This window comes from Caloenas nicobarica, chromosome 6 (assembly GCF_036013445.1).
Source record: "Caloenas nicobarica isolate bCalNic1 chromosome 6, bCalNic1.hap1, whole genome shotgun sequence".
Lineage (NCBI taxonomy): Eukaryota > Metazoa > Chordata > Aves > Columbiformes > Columbidae > Caloenas > Caloenas nicobarica.
Genome location: NC_088250.1, coordinates 42,250,270 through 42,272,354, shown reverse-complemented (window position 1 = coordinate 42,272,354; position 22,085 = coordinate 42,250,270). Strand labels below are relative to the sequence as shown.

At 46.7% G+C, this 22,085-nt stretch overlaps 1 protein-coding gene across 10 annotated transcripts in view; it reads right to left on the bottom strand.

Moving 5' to 3' along the window:
* Positions 1-22,085, bottom strand: part of TANC1 (tetratricopeptide repeat, ankyrin repeat and coiled-coil containing 1) — an 86,959-nt gene that overhangs the window by 41,377 nt on the left and 23,497 nt on the right. For 9 of the 10 annotated variants that reach the window (XM_065637486.1, XM_065637481.1, XM_065637489.1 and 6 more), the window contains one exon: positions 6,060-6,134. In XM_065637486.1, the coding sequence (XP_065493558.1) occupies positions 6,060-6,120 (61 nt within the window). In that variant the 5' untranslated portion in view covers positions 6,121-6,134. Of the gene's footprint in view, positions 1-6,059; positions 6,135-16,064; positions 16,157-22,085 lie in introns of all 10 variants that reach the window. The other variant, XM_065637485.1, reaches the window with a different exon arrangement.

Below are 22,085 nucleotides of genomic sequence, written 5' to 3'. Positions count from 1 at the left end.
ACTGAGTTAATTTTAATTTATTCTTGTCTATTGTACATGCAGTGTTACAGCAGGGAACAGAGCTCCATGGGGCAAGACACACCACTGGCATGACTCTAATCAGTGAATTCACATGATTTCATCACGAGGGTAACTCGAAAGGTATTGTACAGTCTATACATATATGCCACTGTATCTTAGCAATTTTTCTTACACTAATGCTCCGATTTTTCATGTAATTGTATCTTCTGACAGCACCGCAGACTCTGTGGTGACAGGTACACAGATCAGGCTTTCACCACTCGGGTTCTAAGAGCAGTACGACTTAAAACCAGAATTCCAAAATGTGTACCACAGAAATTCTCCTTTTCAATTGCCTGTTTTCCTAATCTTACGACAAGCTTTTGCGTATTGTTACTCACATACCCACGGTGTTCAGACACAAGAGCTCTCTAGGGCAAACAAATCACAAAGCCCAACCATGCTGGCGCCACCGACCAGGACACCAGGTCCTCAGTGACGTCGGAACCTGTCTGCACAGTCATGTATTCTACTGAAGCAGGAAAAAGCACATTAGAAAGGAAAAACGGCTAGGATACAACGGAACGGCAGGCCAGCTATTAGACACGAATCGTTCCAAGAAAGTAGAAACTGCACGGTTGCTCCTCCAGGACCTCTCTAGAGGACTGTGAGCTAAAGGTGACACAGCGACCAGAGCATCCCACCTCAACAAGCACCGCCAGGAACAGAGGGACCCACCAGAACACACACCCCACGACCCTCCCGACGCTGTCCCAGCCTCGGGCACAATGTGGGACGGCAAGCTCCATTCCACATGCCCGCATCACGCTTTCCTGGGTCTCCGGATCCATCCTGTACATTTAATTTAACCTAATCTTGCATTTTCTATATTGTATTAACTGGGCTGTTGACCAAATCTATACATTTCATGCACCCTACAGCAGAATTCCTGTAAGATATTTGGATCTACATATATGACAAGACAGACCCAAACTCAGCAGCTTGTGGGATCCGCAAAGCAATAAATACATGATGCCTTCCACACAACTTGATATTAGGGAAACAATCCTTGAAGAACGCCTGGGTAACAGCTGTTCAAAATACAACTGGTTACAATGCCCACATGTAATCAGATGCCACACACCGATGCACACAGAAAACCGAAACTGCTTGTTACTAACTTAAAGGCTAGTAATTTCAAATATTGTAGCTACTAGAACAATTATTTAAACTCGCATGATGTTTCTTGGTCCCTACCCCAATGTAAAACAGACAAACATCAGTTTTGGAATAGGAGGAAGGTGACATCACACAACCTTTTTTAATAATGTCAAACTAAAACACAAGGAAAGGTCCTGTGAAATCACACTTTCTTATTTTTAAAACCTCCAAGCTGTGCATTTTCCACTGCCAAGTACCCTCTGGACAGCAAAGTTTCATAAGCATCAATCAGCACCAGAGTTCTTATTCAGTGGTCAAAGTAACCATGGGAGCAACTTAATAGCTTTAAAAACCACACACAAAAAGCTTTGAGAATGGAAATCAAACCCCAGTTTAGTTGCACCTAGGGATGAAACTGAAAGGCATAATCTGATTAACAAACCACTTTTTTTTTGTTCCCTTTAAATACAAAAAGATACAAGGATGGCTGCCTAAAGTAATGATTTTGTGGAGCCAAATATCCTAAAAGAGAGCTTGAAGATTAAACTAATCCTTCTGTTTAGTGAGGATAACTAAAATGAAAACCTTTAGAGTGTATATTTCAGTATTAAACATAATAAACCACATCTAATACTTCACTCAACACAAGTTGCTTAGAAATCAGAACTATACTAACTACCAAAATGTATCAAGTGGAGTTTGGTGCAGATGTTGGAATTCAGATTATTTTAACACGAAGGAACAGGACTGCAACCTTCAAAGCAGTGAAAGCCAAACCACTGACAATGCCGACTGCTCACGACCGAATGCGGACTGCGACCGCACAGTGTTCCCCAGGCTTCTCTCGGTGTGCATTTCTGAGACAGCCGATTTCGTCCTTTTCTCCCTTAACCTCCCTACTAAAGTGAAACAGAAGGCTCTCAAACCACTTGAAAAATAGAACCGATATAAAACTGTGCTATAGCAGAAGAAATCTTAAATTGGGTGGCTCTGTGTAAGATGATTTAAGAAAAAAAAACCAAACGAACCACTATAGGATGCTATTGCTGAACATGTTTCATCTTAACAAATGTTAAGAAAAGATGAGATACTACCAACAAGTTCAGAAGGAAATTATGAATGGAGAAAAAGAAGTTAGTTGTGTGGCACGAGGAAAGCCATGCAGCTGGACAGCAATTTCCAGAACGAGGCATCACTGTATCTAAGTCATAAGAAAGTCTTTAAGGATTACCAAAACCAGGGGAGTTGATATTTTAAAACCCAGTTTTCTTCTACATTCCATTCCCATCCTACTTTTCAACAGAACCGACGGGCAACTGTAGGCAGAACTCCGCAGCACGGCTCAGGGACTGCGCATAAGGTCCTTTATTTTAATTGACAACCGTCCTCTAAAAGCTGTGTCTTTCCGAGCTGGAACGCCGACACGCGCGCACCTGCGCACAGCCCCGCGGCGAGACGGGAAAGGAGCCGAGCGCCCGACAGAGGGAACCGCTCACCCCCGCACCGCGGCGGGGCAACGGGACGGCAGGGCAAGGAACTGCGCCCTGCCGGGGAACCGGCACCCGGGGAGACCAACAGTTAATCCTCTTGCTCCTTGAGACTCTGGAGAGGCCAGAAAAAGGGAGAAAGTCGCCTGGACCGGGAAGAAAACTCCTGAGAGCCTGAGCAAGGGGAGCATGAAGGCGCCGAGTGAGAAACAAACACGGAAAATCAGCATTAAAAGTCCAAACGGACAATCTTTGCCAACTACGCTCGTACTTGACATTGTTTTCTCACTTTCTGGCATTTAGTTCTGAACTCTGGATACTTTTTCAGTACACAAAATACTAATGTTCTCGTGTAGTGCTTACTTAAGAAAACAACCAATTTTTAAAGAAAACAGTGATAAACAGAGGTTATTAGAACCACTGAAGTCACTTCTATTTATGTATTTCAAGGGCAGGATCTTTTTTCTTTCTCTGTTCATGGGTACATGGGATGTATCACCGGAATTAGGTCCTGGGAAAAGACATTCACCACATTAAATACTTGCTGCTCAGCAAAAAGAGGAGTTTAAACTCTTAAGTAACTGTCAACAGCCGCAGAAACTGGGCAAAGCAACACAGAATAATCAAAACCAGCTCCATATTTTAAGCATGAAACAATGCTTCTGCTGCTGCAAGATATTTTTAGAGTAACAAGAAGTTGACTCTAGAGTCCTCCAGTAGAAGTTCAACGCTCCGGCTAGTGGATGTGCACTTCATGCACCAGAAAGTCCCTTCACACGTAAAATTCGAAGCCTAATATCATTGAGATTTTGGCCAGAAAAAGCCAACTGAATTGGCATATTTAGTTTTAAAAGGCAAAATTACTTTGTTTAATGATTTCTAGCCTTTGTCTTTGCCAGACAGACACCTGAAGCTCCCGATGCTCTCAGCTTGCTTACACGCATATTCATCAGACAGAAATGTTTAATGACATACAACACAAGAAAGGTGAGGTTCAAATACGCATTTAACTCTACAAGTTCAGCTGAGAGTCAAAGCTTTACTGCTACAGGGAAATAACTGCAAACCCACTTAATTTAAAAATCATTATTAAGTAGCGGGTCTTACTAGAAGATTAGGCCTTCTCGCATAGCAACTTCGCTTTTAAAGTATCAATTTAGTTGCCATTAGCAAAATAAGGAAGTGTCAGTGAATTTAAGCGCACTGATGTTCATCATTCCAAGTGCTGCAGCAGTGCTGTGACAGCAGCCCCTGCCGACAACACAGGAGAAGGGAAGAGAGCTGCAGAACGTCACACGAGCGATCACAACTCCTGCCTTCGAAAGCCATTTTATTTTTCAAAACAGAATGCTACGTATGATCTCAACTTCCTAATTGTATCTGATCAAATGCAACAAAAAGGAAGAAATTTGAAATTTACAGATTTAATCCATCTTGTTTAGTATTAAATGTTGATAAAGGGCAAGGCACACAATCAAAATAACTAAGAGTACGCCAATCTACGACAGAACATCCGTTCTATCCTAACATACTGTACACTCATATTTAACTCAAAGATACTTATATAAAGGTACTGGAATAAAAGGAGAGGGAAAATCAAAGGAAACTAAGTCTTGAAAGAGTATTGTAAAAAAATAAGTCTGATCTACAGGAGAATCAATAAAATCTGAGAAAGATTTATTAATACAGAACCTCTTTGTTGTAGCCCAATTAAAAAAACCCTGAATATGAAGACAATCACTGAATGTATGATGCATATGAATACATAAGCACTTCAATACCTTTTATTTCATCATCCAGAAACCAAAAATACTGATCTGATTCCTCCAGATTCTTCACCCTTAAAGCACTATAGTATTACATTCTAATCATTACCTTTTTGTTGCCATAATAATTTGCCCCTCGTTATTGGAGCATTACATGAATGTCTAACAAGCCTTTAAGTTGGAAAACATGGAAGTCCCAACTACGTACACGCTGGTTTCTACCGCCCTCAGTGCAGTTTGCGCGCACACAGCGCAGCACTCGTCCCGCTGGCTGCGGGGCTGGAGCAGCCCCACACCACCATCATCCCGATTCCCGGGGCTGGAGCAGCCCCACAACACCATCATCCCGATTCCCGGGGCTGGAGCAGCCCCACAACACCATCATCCCGGTTCCCGGGGCTGGAGCAGCCCCACAACACCATCATCCCGATTCCCGGGGCTGGAGCAGCCCCACAACACCATCATCCCGATTCCCGGGGCTGGAGCAGCCCCACAACACCATCATCCCGATTCCCGGGGCTGGAGCAGCCCCACAACACCATCATCCCGATTCCCGGGGCCGGAGCAGCCCCACAACACCATTATCCTGATTCCCGGGGCCGGAGCAGCCCCACAACACCATCATCCCGATTCCCGGGGCCGGAGCAGCCCCACAACACCATCATCCCGATTCCCGGGGCCGGAGCAGCCCCACAACACCATTATCCTGATTCCCGGGGCCGGAGCAGCCCCACAACACCATCATCCCGATTCCCGGGGCTGGAGCAGCAGCACAACACCATCATCCCGATTCCCGGGGCTGGAGCAGCCCCACAACACCATCATCCCGATTCCCGGGGCCGGAGCAGCCCCACAACACCATCATCCCGATTCCCGGGGCCGGAGCAGCCCCACGACACCATTATCCCAATTCCCGGGGCCGGAGCAGCCCCACAACACCATTATCCTGATTCCCGGGGCCGCGCTGGCTCGGGAGCACCACGAGGCTCCACCACCAGAACTCCGTCCGCAACAACCGAGCGCGTTCCGCACAAACTGCATACACAGGACTTCATCTTCTTTTTCAGTTGAAATACAAATATTTTATACTGCATGGTCTTTTGCTTAGTAAGAAAAAAAAAAAAAAGAAAAAAAAAAGAAAAGGCAGATTCCCAGAATGCAGGCAAGTTATTGGCTTTGGGGCAGTTAAAGAAAACAAACATAATTATATACTGCAAAGCAGCTGGCAGCACATAAACCCAACAGGAAATACTAATACAAATCTACCTCTGAAGCATTTTTAACCAATTAAGAATGAGTAGCTGATGTGATGAGATCCTAAAATTAAAAAATGTGTTTTCTGACCTATAGGAAAAAGGCTTTCCAAGCTTCAGATTTTAATCAAAGTCTGGTCAAAGCTCCATTCCAAACAGCCTGATTTTCCTTTTGGGCTTAAACCAATTTCTATCTAGTATTTTAAAGAAAAATGTACCAACGAAAGCCTCACCACAAGAATCTTTGACAGAAGTTTGATAACCAAATTAAAAACTTTTCACTACGTTTATGTTGAATGATTTTTAGCGCTGCTGCAACAGAACGTACTTCACTGCCACATTTATAACACACAACCCATCCACATTATAAAACATTTCATTAATAGTCATACCTGAGTCTTTCTTGTTCCCTTTTCCACTCTCTCGGCTCTTTTTTAAAACTGCCTTTAACATTTTAGGTGTCGCTCCTAAAGGATAACAGAAAGAAACAAAAATAAACGCAGCATTAATAATGCCCATTCACACAAAACTGAACAAAATAAAGACAAGATCAATACAAATGAAACAGTGAGGTAATCAGAAGAAACCTTTTGGTAGTCACATTTATTTTTTACAACATAGCTTGGTTAAGCAAAGTCCTGATGCACAAGGAATGTCTTAATACTTGAGCTAAGCAATTAGAGTTCACTGTCTTCTTACACAGAAAAATAATGCAGCATTCTCCACATTCCACATATAATTAAGGTTATAAGGCTAAACCCGTGTAAGTTACTGTAAGACACTCTGGTGAAAATCAAACCCAGTAAAGGTCTAACTCCTGCCTGGAGGCCCTGGGCACCGCGGCACAAGGGGCACAGCCCGCGCTGGCCCGCGCTCGCCCCTGCGGGAGCGCACGCGCTCCGCAACCGCACACTCAACCAGCAGCTTCAGGGAGCAGCGGCTGCACGTTTCAGAGCATTGCTAATTGTAAGAAAAACATATCTGGGAGGTAAACCTGGAAGACAGTTTTTTTCAGATAACTTTCTCCAGTTAAAAGCAAGGAAATGGAAAAGAACTGTCAAGAGCAATTCTTTCTCAAAAAGGTTTCTAGAGCACCTATAATTTCTAATTTCACTTGTTTTTCCTATTGAAAAATTCCAAAGATATCTCATTTTAGGATACCTGCAGCACAGGATATGCAGCAAGAAAGAAAGAGTTATCTGACTGTGCTGTCTTACATAGCAGATTGCCATAAAACACACGTGAAATCAACAGGAAAGCAAAAAATCTTCTGTCCAGGAAATACGGAATCTTCAGAAAGTTCGCTTCTTATGCAATGAAGCAGAAAAAGGAAAATCAGTACAACAGAGTTCTTAATCCTCTGTGACTAACCTGAAGCACATACAGCTAATGCTGAGAGCACTGGAGGTTTCCAGAGCCCGTGTTCCACGGACCACACACGGCCCTGCGGGGCACAGCTCTGCACACAGGGCTGGGACACCCTCAACACCGGTACCGACCGGTCACACCCTGAGCATCCCACACACCCCCAACACCGGTACCAACCAGTCACACCTTGAGCATCCCACACATCCCCAACACCGGTACCGACCGGTCACACCCTGAGCATCCCACACATCCCCAACACCGGTACCGACCAGTCACACCTTGAGCATCCCACACACCCCAACACCGGTACCGACCGGTCACACCTTGAGCATCCCACACACCCCAACACCGGTACCGACCGGTCACACCTTGAGCATCCCACACACCCCAACACCGGTACCGACCGGTCACACCCTGAGCATCCCACACATCCCCAACACCGGTACCGACCAGTCACACCCTGAGCATCCCACACACCCCCAACACCGGTACCGACCGGTCACACCCTGAGCATCCCACACATCCCCAACACCGGTACCGACCAGTCACACCCTGAGCATCCCACACACCCCCAACACCGGTACCGACCAGTCACACCCTGAGCATCCCACACATCCCCAACACCGGTACCGACCGGTCACACCTTGAGCATCCCACACACCCCAACACCGGTACCGACCGGTCACACCCTGAGCATCCCACACACCCCAACACCGGTACCGACCGGTCACACCTTGAGCATCCCACACACCCCAACACCGGTACCGACCAGTCACACCCTGAGCATCCCACACACCCCAACACCGGTACCGACCGGTCACACCCTGAGCATCCCACACATCCCCAACACCGGTACCGACCGGTCACACCCTGAGCATCCCACACACCCCCAACACCGGTACCAACCAGTCACACCCTGAGCATCCCACACACCCCAACACCGGTACCGACCGGTCACACCCTGAGCATCCCACACACCCCCAACACCGGTACCGACCAGTCACACCCTGAGCATCCCACACACCCCAACACCGGTACCGACCAGTCACACCCTGAGCATCCCACACACCCCAACACCGGTACCGACCAGTCACACCTTGAGCATCCCACACATCCCCAACACCGGTACCGACCGGTCACACCTTGAGCATCCCACACATCCCCAACACCGGTACCGACCAGTCACACCCTGAGCATCCCACACATCCCCAACACCGGTACCGACCGGTCACACCTTGAGCATCCCACACATCCCCAACACCGGTACCGACCAGTCACACCCTGAGCATCCCACACATCCCCAACACCGGTACCGACCGGTCACACCCTGAGCATCCCACACATCCCCAACACCGGTACCGACCGGTCACACCCTGAGCATCCCACACATCCCCAACACCGGTACCGACCGGTCACACCTTGAGCATCCCACACACCCCCAACACCGGTACCGACCGGTCACACCTTGAGCATCCCACACACCCCCAACACCGGTACCGACCGGTCACACCCTGAGCATCCCACACACCCCAACACCGGTACCGACCGGTCACACCCTGAGCATCCCACACATCCCCAACACCGGTACCGACCAGTCACACCCTGAGCATCCCACACACCCCAACACCGGTACCGAGCAGTCACACCCTGAGCATCCCACACACCCCAACACCGGTACCGACCAGTCTACCGACCAGTCACACCTTGAGCATCCCACACACCCCAACACCGGTACTGACCAGTCACACCCTGAGCATCCCACACATCCCCAACACCGGTACCGACCAGTCTACCGACCAGTCACACCTTGAGCATCCCACACACCCCAACACCGGTACCGACCAGTCACACCTTGAGCATCCCACACATCCCCAACACCGGTACTGACCAGTCACACCCTGAGCATCCCACACATCCCCAACACTGGTACCAACCGGTCACACCCTGAGCATCCCACACATCCCCAACACCGGTACTGACCAGTCACACCCTGAGCATCCCACACATCCCTAACACCGGTACTGACCAGTCACACCCTGAGCATCCCACACATCCCCAACACCGGTACCGACCGGTCACACCCTGAGCATCCCACACATCCCCAACACCGGTACCGACCAGTCACACCTTGAGCATCCCACACACCCCAACACCGGTACCGACCGGTCACACCTTGAGCATCCCACACACCCCAACACCGGTACCGACCGGTCACACCCTGAGCATCCCACACACCCCAACACCGGTACCGACCGGTCACACCTTGAGCATCCCACACACCCCCAACACCGGTACCGACCGGTCACACCCTGAGCATCCCACACATCCCCAACACCGGTACCGACCGGTCACACCCTGAGCATCCCACACACCCCAACACCGGTACCGACCAGTCACACCCTGAGCATCCCACACATCCCCAACACCGGTACCAACCAGTCACACCTTGAGCATCCCACACATCCCCAACACCGGTACCAACCAGTCACACCTTGAGCATCCCACACATCCCAACACCGGTACCGACCAGTCACACCCTGAGCATCCCACACACCCCAACACCGGTACCGAGCAGTCACACCCTGAGCATCCCACACATCCCCAACACCGGTACTGACCAGTCACACCCTGAGCATCCCACACACCCCAACACCGGTACCGACCGGTCACACCCTGAGCATCCCACACATCCCCAACACCGGTACCGACCGGTCACACCCTGAGCATCCCACACACCCCCAACACCGGTACCGACCGGTCACACCCTGAGCATCCCACACACCCCCAACACCGGTACCGACCGGTCACACCCTGAGCATCCCACACCACAGGGCAGGGACATCTCCAACACCTTGTACCCACCAGTTACACCCTGAGCATCCCACACGTCTCCAACACGTTGTACTGACCGGTTACGCCCTGAGCATCCCCCAGCACAGGTAAGCCGGCAGCATTGCGCCCTCTGCCGCGCTCCGCAGCTCGGGGAGGAATCTGCCGAGTGTCATCAGAGGAAAAACACACTCTGCAAATCCTGCCCCTCTGCAAACTGCAGGAGGACAACAAGTTCTGCGGTATCTTCAGGTGTTTCACAAAGAATGGAGATTAAGCAGCCCTTTCCAACCTCAGCATTGAAAAAAGACTGAAAAAGCCCACAAAATACACCCCCAAAATTGGACCACATTAACTGGAAAATCAAATAAACTACAAGGAAGCAAATTATTATTATTTATGGAATACACACCATAAATAAATATCTGAAAATAAGCATCGCTATACTGCAATAGAATGCTGAATGGCAACTGGGAAGAGTAAAGTGGTTTTTTTAAGCATACGCTCTATGTGCTTGTAAAATCAGTGGCTCAACATCAATCATATTCTGTAGGCAAAGCGAATGGGCCAGCTCTCAGCACATCTGACCAGCAATGCATAAAATGCTCGATTGAAAGAACAGTTAACAACACTCCCCTGAACAATGCTATCTTTTGAAAATAAGAAAATGTCTCCTAAAATTCAACCACATGAACACGAGAAGGAAAAACTAAATGCAACATGAGGAGACACTTCCCCTTCCTCACTTGTCCGGATGAGCTGGGTACAGAGACAATCCAGCAAAGAATTTTCTGAGATTAACAAACGGCTCTGACAACCACGAAAAGAAGTTTAAAGTGGAACACCTGAGCCAGAATTTAGCCGCAGCCCTGGTCACTTCCTCTGAAATACCACATACTGCATGGTCCGCAAGGGCTGACTCCCGGGGGATGAGAACGACAAGTCCTGCATCTCTACTCTCATCGTATGTGTTCCTTAAGTTTCCCCTGTCCCAGTATTTACGCCTTCTGGCTTTGCAAAGGCAAAAAGCAGCACTTCTCCCTCACACGACAGCTTTCACAAAAACCAGTAACAAGGAAAAATGACAAGTCCTGTCCTCAGGCACAGTGTTACAAAAAAAGGAAAAATAACTTTTCTGAGAGACTCAGACACGCTCAGCTGGAAACGGCCCATAAGCTGATATAACCAACCACGTTATTAGGTCACACGAAGCCCAGCGCTGCCTTTAAAACAAAGAAAGTCATCACTCCAATCTATCTGGCACTAGCGAGGCCTCCGGAGGAGCCCACGTGCCTCTGGGGACGCCGGCAGTCAGGGCCGGAGCAGGGCGGGGGACGCCGACGACGAGGCCAGCGAGCGGCACTGCAGACACGCAGCCCAAGAGACTGGAAACGGGGCTGATTTTTAAAAGCAGACTTGAGGAGAGACCTAACTACATTAGCCTGGTATATATTTTAAGACTGTTACACGGAAGGGAACAATCTAGCCTATATATCGGCTCTCAACGGGCCAAGTAACACGGGCCCGCTTTGCAGCAGCCAAAATTGAGCTTAGACACTGAGAAAAAGCTTCCTAGTATTATAGTATGGACACAAACTACAGGAGAACTGCCAGCCCATATAGAAGGAGTGGAATATTCCTCTCTGAAACAGCCATCTGCAAGAGAAGAGCACCAGGGGTTGTGGCTGGAGCGAGATGCGCTGGGTGAAAGATCCAGGCAGGCGAACAGGTTCCCCGTGTACGACACGGGAGTCAGCGACGCGGACAAGAACAAAACAAAAAACCGCCAGGCAAAGCGTAAACCTCACCAGCTCCTGCTTCAGGAATTGAAACAAATTTGTAAACTTCAAAGCTTATTTTTCTTCCAATTCTGTCAAAGTTTGTTTAATAAGGGCGATTTTCGGGAGGGCTCAGCCCCGGCTGCTGGAGGATGCACAGAACGACCTCCCCAAGCCCTTCCCAGCCTGGGCTCTGTGGGGCCAGACCTCAGCACACAGCAATATACCCCTTACTAACGTTTATCAGAAAGCTGTAGCTATTTACCAAATAGCTAGCTATAAAAATGTGGGTAAGAAGGAAAAAATACTAAAGAAAAAAAGGGTTAAAAACTCTGAAGATGTAAGCAGTTTTACTTTCTTTAACAACTGGTATCTCTTACAGAAATGTAGGGCATGAGAAAGAATACCATTTTTTGATTAAATAGAGTCTGGGATTTTTTTAGGAAGAGTCATGTGACCACTTTATATTTTTGGAAATCAAATTCATCTTCAAATAGTATTAACAAATCAAGAGACTAAGAACATCTTCCATAGTTTGAAATAGGCACGGAGTAAGAGTAACTTTACATTGAAAGTTAAGTATAAAAGCATTATTTGAGTTATTACAGATATTCCCTAATGTTACAGGCAGCTAACTTTCCTCTACAAAATCCCTATAAAATATCAGTCTTTAGTAGGCATGGAAAAAAGTATTTTAAAATTTTACTTCTTATAACCGCACAAGATTCAAATTTGCAGATCAAACAAAAGAGGCTTATGCAAATATAAATGATGCCAAATCTGTGAGGGCAAGCAGTAAAAAGCTAGGAAAGTAGAAATCTAAAAGCTGGACTGCGCAATCCAAATTTGTGCTGCTTTTGTGCATAAATCGTGCTAGAACCTTAAATCACGTAAGCAAGTCCCGTGCACTGATGCGGTGCAGGATGTCTGTGAACAAACCGCAGCCGGGTCTGTTCAGCGCACAGAGCGCGGCCCCGGAAAGCTGGGTTGTAATCCAGAGGCACAAGACTGCTCAAACACCTTAAACATATTTTTTCCTAAAATCTGAATGATTCACTTCCCAAGTTCATTAAGCATTCTTGCAGAACAGCTTCCTCCTTGTGCATCCCACGTAGGCTGCAGTGGCAGCAAACCCCCCATGTCCAGCACGCACTGCAGACTTTGGCCGCACAAATAATTACAGGTGCTGCAGTGAGTGCTCTTTGCTGCAGGACCAGGCTGCTCCATGTCCCCAGAGCCACGCGCGGTGTGAGGCGCAGGGCGTGAGGTGCGATCCTGCACCGCACAGCTGGGATGCTGCACAAAACTCTCAAAAGTCTGAAAACAACTGTTGTGGCTCATCTCAAATCCTGCCAGCCACCTCACACTGTAAGACACTTGTCCACGTACGAGCTTGGAACTAGCAGAGACTTGGTGCTTCATAATCAGACACTAGTCATTTGTTCCAGAAACCTAGATATATACATTTCACCTTAATATTACAATTTGAAGGTCTTCTGCTCTTTGGAACCCATTTTTATATGTAATTGGACAGTTCCTTAACATGAAAATTTTCTCAGCTCATTTCAGCACGTTGCTATTGAGGTAAATGTACTCAAGGGTATTGTAGCTTTTAACGTTACCAGCAGGCATTCACAGGTTCAGTGAGAGCAGTTGGTGAAGAAAACAGCGTTCAGTCATGTAATTTAAGGCTGAAACATAATGCATATGTAGAGGAATGGCAAGTCTAATTAGAGCTGCAGACACATTCCTAATTTGGTATTCCCTAAGTTCTGCCTGGCTTGGGAACATAAATATTACCTCTAAAATTATGCAGTGTTGCATATTGTTGGTATGTTCTATGATAAATTTTACTTCCAAGCATTTAAAAACCTCATAAGTCTTGAAGAACAACAGTGAGTTTATTAAAATTCAGCTGGTATTATCACACGAACAAGGAAGAAATAGCACACCTGAAGCCTTGCTGAGGTTCCCAGAGCACTTCTAATCCAGCTCTGCTCTATACAGACCACAGCGCCTTTGGTTTTTTTTCCAAAAGCAACCGAGTTTAGTGGTGTAATGCAATCAGAACCAAAAATACACCAGGGTAATTATGAAAGAGTTTGGTTTCACAGAGCTGATCGAGGGGGAGCCTACTACAAGTGAAGGCAACGGCACTGTTGCGAGAGAACTGGATCCTTCTTAAGAACAATATGGTAATAATAAACCACAACATTTACAGGATCCCGAATAGGTGCAGTGCTACAAGAAATCCTCCACAGCAGCTCAAAGACAGAAGAAATGTGAGCTTAAAAGAAAGCAGAAAAACTACTGGGTGCAAAGAGGAATGCAAAGGACAAATTACGTGTAAGCGCCAAACTCCTCACCAGAGGAAGGAGCACAGACCCCTCTGACAAGGCTCCTCGCTCTGCTGCCGGTGGCCCCCAGTTTTGTGTAGTTACTGTGTCCCTGCTCTCCAGACCGCAGCGTTTCCTTACGGCAGATCACGGGTGAGCCAAACGCTGCAGCTGATCCGCACGCAGATCTCGCCACACATTCACGTCTGTAGCGGGGATTTTGAAATGTTGCAGTGCTAAAGGTCAGTTACAGTGGATGTGAATACACAATAGAAGTATCCTCTCACAAGAGAAAAACAAACCAAAAATATTTAACGATATCTGAAAAATTCATTCATTAAGTATAAAACAGAAGAATTTGGTATATTTGTGTGTGTACATACAAAAATTCTTATCTAACGTGGGCAAACTCGTGGCTTCTAAAATATCACATAGAATATAATTTGCCTGCAGAGTTTGGCAAGACGTTATGGCAGTAACCTTAGCACAGGCGTTCCCGGTACATTACAAGGACTGAAGTGCTGCACCGCCAGATGCTTGGAGACTTTCCAGCAGGTAACGCATTGTACGCCTGCCTGCAAATGACCGTGCGCTGGCAGCGAGCTGCTTTTCAAGGACGGGAGGCAGCAGGCGCGGGCTGGAACACCAGAGGCCCCCTCTGAAATCAGCAATACCTTTGCACTGTGAGGACGCCCAAGCAGCGGCACAGGTGCCCAGGCAGGCTGTGGATCTCCCTCCTTGGAAGTTTCCAAGAGCTGTCTGGACACGGTCTGGGCAAGCGGCCCTGGACAACGTTCCTGAGCAGGGAGGCTGGACACGGCGACCTCCCGATCTCAGTCACTCTGTGACTAAGGAAGATGTTGAGCAGGATTAGACTCAGTGTTGACCCCGGGGTACAGCACTAGCTACCGGCCTTCGACCAGCCTTGGTGCGCTGACCACACGCCGTGTGCAGGTCCCACTGTCCCACCCGCGGAGCACCACTGCCTCATCCAGCCTGCGGGCAAATACAGCCACACGCTGCTCCTAAGGGATGCCCCTCGCTCACACTCAGACGAAGAGAAATGCCTGGACACGTATCTGACTCCCTGAGGGCGACGGGAATAGCAGGAAAAGCACCTGTAAGTCTCCCAGGCTGGCTCACGGACGCTCCCCTTCCCCACCAAACCTCCCCTTGGCTCGCACGGTTGGCAGAGGCCGCGAATCCCCGGCTCCAGGGGCTACAGCCAGCACAGCTCCTGCCCCCGCGCAGCCGCAGGCCGGGCGCGGGACGCAGCGGGGCGGCGGCTGTGCAGAACCAGAAAGCGCATCGCAACTCGCTCAGCCTTACTGAGCACACGCCCCTCAGTGCTGCGAGATCTGAAAATTCTAATTATCAGATTCCAAAAGGAAAGAAAAACAAGTCCAAGCATTTTTTCTAAATACAGTCAAACGCCCTCTCCCTACAGAGCCTCCCAAGATAAGACATCAAAGAAAATAAAAGTCCCACTGTATTATTACGATCTGCTTTTTAAATAATTTTTTTTTTCTTTTCCATACGAGAAGCATATGCAATGTTAGAAAGTGTGCATTATGCAATGGTAAGATCTGGAACTGTCAATGAATTTCAGAATCTGAGGATGATATTCTACATGCACAGCTAGAACAGAGCGGCAATAAAAAAAAAGAGAAAAAAGAACATCTGAAAACATGCATATTATATTTAACTTTCTTCTTATTTTGCAAACATGACAAGTATAAATTTTCAATTAACAAGAACAGAGAAGCTTGATACAGAACTGAAATTTCACAATTCCTATTTTTAGGATACAGGTAGGGGGGCACTAAGAGATCAAACAGAGGGAACCAAGGACAATTCCATTCCAGATTTTCTCTTTTTGGAACTGAGGCCAACTTCCCTGCTGTGCATATGGTTCTTCCAGATCTATTCCAATATAGACACAAACGGCACATGAGGCGGTCGCTTGTTCAGACACATTCAGTGCAGACACAGAAGCTGCTGTTACCTGGAAGCAAAGCCCATTTCCCTCTTTCTCCCCATAAACAATATGCAAAAATGAAAGACAATCACTTCCAAAGAAACGCACCTTTCGATCACCCAGTCACACTCGAGGAGAGACCTGACCAGTAGAGCTCCCAACAGGAAAGCACACAGTGAAATTCACTATTCGTTCACAAGCTGAAAGGTACAAAAAAATGCACAGTTTTCTTAATTCTAAAGCCAACATCTCAGTTACTTTCCATCCTCATTCGAACTCCACAAAGGTGGGTAGTTCAACCGTTTAGGAAACGAACCTAATACTACTGCTTAGAATACTGATCACAAATAAACTATGTGTTATTTAGAAAAACCCCAAACTTACTTACACATACTGTAAAGCCGACAGATATCCAAAAGCATTTCAGCTTCAGATTAAAAATATCATACCCATGTTTCCCACTACAAGAACACTGATCAAACTGAACAGCAATGTTGTACATTTATATTTCCTCATCCCTTGAAACAGACACTGTATATTGGACCTTGCTTTGTTTTGAGAACATTTAGATTAACAGGATATTTTCCAGTAATGCTGCTGTCTTGTCTTTCCTAAGCACATTGCATTTCCTCTTTCCCCACAACCAAGCTTAAATATAATGATTCATTGACTAAGATTTTAGAAGCACTTCCAGACATTGAAATCGTTTTGCTTTGATAAACAATTCAGTTTTAGATTTTCCTGGTCCCAATTTTTAAATTCTGCCCTGAAACCACCTGTTTCTGGTCGGTGAGGGTTTTTTGCAGTGGTTTTTGCTTTTGGTGGGGTTTTTTTGCTGTTGTTTTCTGAGTTTTTTGTTGTTGTTTTGTTTTTTTTTTTTAAGATTTTAAGGTCTTCTAAAAAATTTAACTACTGCTTCCATTTTTAAAACAGATTCCAGATGTGGACTTGTTGTCCAAGGGCTAATATTAATAAAGTCCCTCAGTAAGCCTTTGCTGACGCCCGCGGAGCTCAGGGTCGCCAGCCCGGCTCACAGCAGAGCCCCTTCCCCCGGCGCTGCCCCCCGGCTGCGCGGCACATTTCACACAGCGCCGCACGGCACGGACGCAAGGGGCGGAAAGTCCCTTGCTTTAAGAATGTGTACGGTCAGCTTCTTTATAAATGAGCGACGCCACAACGAGGTCGGGTTCATGAAACAAAAATGCGAGGTTATGTAAAGAGTTGGGACCGCAGCCGTACACACCAGTTTACTTCACTCCTAATCTTTTACAAACTAAATACTCCACCACGTAGGGAATCCCCTCCAAAAAGCAAAAAGACAAAATCAAAAATCTCCCCATATTTTCCCTCTGCCTGTGACTCTGCCTTAGAACTCAGCACCCGCCTGGCACGAGAACACTTTCCGTGCGCAGCCACGACCGACGGACACGGACACCAGTAACGAGACGGCTCACGGCGTTTGTTCCCAACCCCAACTTCTGTAGCATTTTGAAAAGTGTATTTTGTTAATATCCCAATATTCAGTCCTAAGGTTTGCAGAAAACTTCATTTAGTCACGACAGCTTTCATTGCCTTTAAACGCATTAAAGAATTTCATTGCTCACACATAGAAAAGTTTCAACATTTCCCTTTTCTGACAAATTTGAGTTCCTTTAGCTTAACTGTATTTTTTCAAACAAGAGGAAAATAACAAAAATACTTCAAGCAGCAAGGTGCTACTGATGTAACAGAAATCAGGGCAAGACAGTAAGTAAAAATCCTTTAAGATGACTACATTCAGTCATCTATATCTAACATTTTATAATAAACAGAGGGAATATTCCTAAATCTAAGAGACTTCTAATTCAAGAATAAACAAAAACATTTGAAACCAAGAGAATGACGGTTTTCTTTTTTTTTTTTTAAGGTTCAACTTCTTATGAGATATCTTTATGTTATTGTTATTCAAACACATGAACAAAAATGGTAAAACAGATACACTGAACAGGTCTGCCTCTGACTTCATACAACAAAAAAGTAAACGGCATATATGTTCCCAACAGGTTGTATTTAACCAAACCTAAACAAATTCACTGAAGTTAAACAGCTATTATTGAAATATTTTTCTACAACACCCTAAACAATTGCGGCCTTTACCCTTTATAGGTATTTCTTATGCAGGAAGATCAATACAGATACAAAACTGACAAGCTGTACTGCATTGGTTTCATCTGTTGCTCACTCAACAAGCTAATTATTACTCATCTCACCTATGAGACACTCCCTACCCCCTTATCTGGCACCCCGAAAGCCACGCAGCGGTTCCCCAGGAGACTGCAAACCAACACCGAGGTCTCCAATCCACTGCTCGCTTCCACGCTGTGGAATTACGCCCTGGAGCACTATTAAAATAGAATGAAAGAGGTGAAAGGTGAGGAAGCCTGAGAAACGTCTCATTATCATGTTAGTTACTAGGATGTGCTCCTGCAGCAGCTTCTTCCCACCAGCCTGGTTCCAGCCCTGACTCCCCACATGCCCCAGGTCCATCCTGCAACCACCTTGCTCTGCTCTGCTGCGCATCGTTTCGGCCCGTGTCCCCAAGGACTGCTAACACGGGGCAAGCGCTGGTCTCTTCATCTCGCCGCTGTCCGACAACTCTCGCTCGGGCGCCAGACGCTGCAGGCACGAGGGCCCGTCGGTCGCAGGGTCACCGCTGCCGGCGGCTCCCCGCCACCCCGCAGCGCTGCACAAGCCCATCCCGCGCTGCGCGGAGCGCTCGCCAGGCGCGGCAGCAACGGCAAAGGTCAGCACACCCGCCTGAACCGACCGGAGCCGTTCGGCAGTGATGCAGACGACGAACCATCAGCTGAGTCATCTGCCTGCCTGCACTGAGCAAGAAGAGCAGCAGCTGTCAACAGAGGAGCCACAAAACCTTAGAAGATTCACACCTGCTTCTTGTAAGAAAAACATCTGACCGCAGAGGAGGTGCAGACAAGTTTATTTTTCACTTTCTCTTCCTATTCTGCCAAGTCCCTCCAGAGAAAATGCCAAGACCATAGCCTTCTACCATTTTCTAGAGAATTTGCCCTTTCTTTCTTCACTTATGACTTACAAAAACAGAACAAAAAACCCAAAATGAAAACAAACAACCCCTCAAAAAACCAACCAACCGAAAACAACCTAGAAAAAACACCCTGCTTTTCATCCCTACTGAATGTATCCAATATATCCTTTCTATTTAGGCTTCCTTCTGAACGTCACCCCTCCAGCTCTTGTCATTTACAAGGTACCTCCAAATTCCTCAAAGGATCGAAAGCTGCCCTGTGCTTTCCTAGTCTCATCTCACCCAAGCCTAACTCCACTCTCACCAGGGCTGCTTCTCCCCCTCGGTTTTTATCTTGAGGTATCACAGAAGTAAACCCTGACTTACTGGTATCACAGTATACCTGACCCTCTGGGTGTAGGTATCACAGCAGTAAAGCCTCGATCACCCCACTGCCTCTTATTTCCCAGTTGAATGAATTATCTTTCCTCCAGCTCTGCAAGACAGGGATCAGTGTACAGGGATTATGCCACAAAATCAGGTTTTGCTCCTGGGCAGGAGGTGGGCGGGTGTGGTGAGAGCAGAAACACAAAGGGTGGCTGAGAGGAAGACTTGCTATTGTCTGCAGCAACAATCTGCACCTCAATAAAAGGTTTAAAGAAAAGCTGGCCATCCTCTAAGTGGAAGGTCCTGTTTAGAGAGGCGTTCTAGAATGAAATAAGGTCGCACGGTTTAAAAAAAAGTCCTGAGGAAACACCATGAGGAGCATCCCAGCCAGCAACCCCTGGGAATCCCTGGCTCTCAGACATGGTTTGCATTGGGGCAGGAGCGACCAAAGGAAAATTAAATACAACCGCAGATGTATTTTTTCTTGCCTTTGTCGTAATGGCCATTTTCATCCCATCTCTCTCCATCCTCCCACGTTAAACATAGAAAAAGTGACAAAGCCTCTACTTTAAAATGGATTATGAAAGGGTCAAAACACTGGGCAAGGAAACTCGGCGCTTCCCAGCTGGCAGAAGCAACACCCTGCACACACTGTCAGCAGAAAATCCAGACCCTAAAACTAGATGAAAACTAGGTCAGCATCTGCCATTTCAGCTTTACCAGTGTACAGAAAATGAAGATGAAAATCCTGCTAACCCAAATCTCACCCCAACTCATAGTAATCAACTCTTACTTTACTGAATAGTTGCAGGGTTGGGCTAGGATAGCACTAGCTGACCACGACACTTCACAGACTGGATCTCTGCACTATTCAGGCACCACGCGGTTTCCAATACGTCCTTTACAAGAGTTGTGGGTTCCCCCGTTCCTAAAAAAAGGCTCTACAGGCAGCCTGTATCCGTGTTTGCACTCTGTATTCAAGCAAGCTGCGTCTGCTCCTGTTGGACTACGTGTACTGTTGAGGAATCACCACGGTCTGGAAAGTTAAGTGGGGAAAGAAGCGGAAGAAGTCCATCTAGACGTAACAAATATTTTTAGTGTTAAAGACAAGCAATAGCCAGAAATAATACCTACTTTACAAAAATATATTACTACAGGACAGACTAAAAACTTCACATACCAAACCGATGGGCCACACACCAGATCTGTAAACATTTTGGGCAGGATTTTCAAATGGCCACAACAGCTATCTCTGACCAGGGATCTCCTCTGCTTTGTGCTGCAGCAAAGGGAAAAGCGGAGTTTGTGCTGCAGCAGCGAGGCGGTACCTTCAGCGCACGACAATCCCGAGCCCAACGACAGCTCGTCCCACGCATGGCAACGCGGCCCTGCCGGCTGAGCAGGAACGCTACCCGGCAGGCTGGATTCATCACGCTTTGGAACTCATGGTTGTCTCCTCCAGCTGCACAGGCCATTTTTATACTCTCCTCCGTAGGAGAAAAAGACCAAATTTCATCTGGCAGGCAGCAAAATGACATCATGACAGTTGAATTATTACCAGTTTTTATTATAGGACATTCTTTTAAGATCGTCAGCGCCTCCTCATCAGATAGCACACACAAGATTTGTCTGCTACCATAACCCCGGACAGAATTGTCTTAACCAAAACCCAGTTGTGTTTCAGTCACCCCATTTCTGGTCAGAGTCCCCTCTCAGGACGGCCATGCTCCCCAGTCCCACGACGGGTGAGGAGCCAAGCGCTACATTTCCCTCACACGCCACTACTGAGGATTCCAAGGTCTGCCCAGTGAGGCTGAGCACTAGTGATTTCGCCCTCCTGGACCCAATAAACATCACTAAAATCCACAAGCTTAGCAAATGAACTACTGCAGCTGAGACAGGCGAACCACCATCTGCTTGTTTATTGTGGCTTTTCAGCTACAGTTCACACAGAGAAACAAATAAATTACTATGCATTTCAACCACCTTAAAATTTCAAGGGAAGGAAGTTATCCCATGTAGAGGGATTTAATATCATAAAAGACTTCATTAGAAGGAAACATCAGGCTAAACCAAGAGCAAAGGGGATAAAGTTACTAAGTTTCACTTTCAACTTGCTTAGCACTTTCAACTTGCCAAATATTGCAGATGAGAAATCCTATATGTAAAAAAATCCTACATAAACTTATCCAGTCATATGCCTGCGTAGAGTCTTGTTTTCACATTTAAGATGTGTATTTGCAACTCAGATCTTGCAAAGCAGCCACTTTTGTTCTTTTTCAATCCAAAGAACAACCACCAAGCTCTTAACAGCCTCAATATTTAAAAATAAATAAAGGAATAAATAAAGGAATTACAAACTATCTTTTCCAAAACTAGACCTGACCAAAACGAGTAATGTCTTGAGAGCCTCAGTGGAGCACGCTGGGAAGCGAAGGCAGCTCTCAAAACACAACTCTGGGCAATATCAAAACCAAGTGACTTCAGAGTGATCAACACCGCAGCTCTCTGCTGGACATGGTGGGATAGCACGTGGTCCAACAAACACTTTGAAGTCCATATTTGTTTCTTTTGTCTACAAAGCTACACATGACAAACCAGCAAACCAAAACAAGAACAAAGGAAAAAATCACCAGGCAGCTCCAGATTTTAAGAAACTTTGCTGTACCCTCAAAATGACATGATTGTACCTCAGACTGTCGATGAACACAGAGCATGAC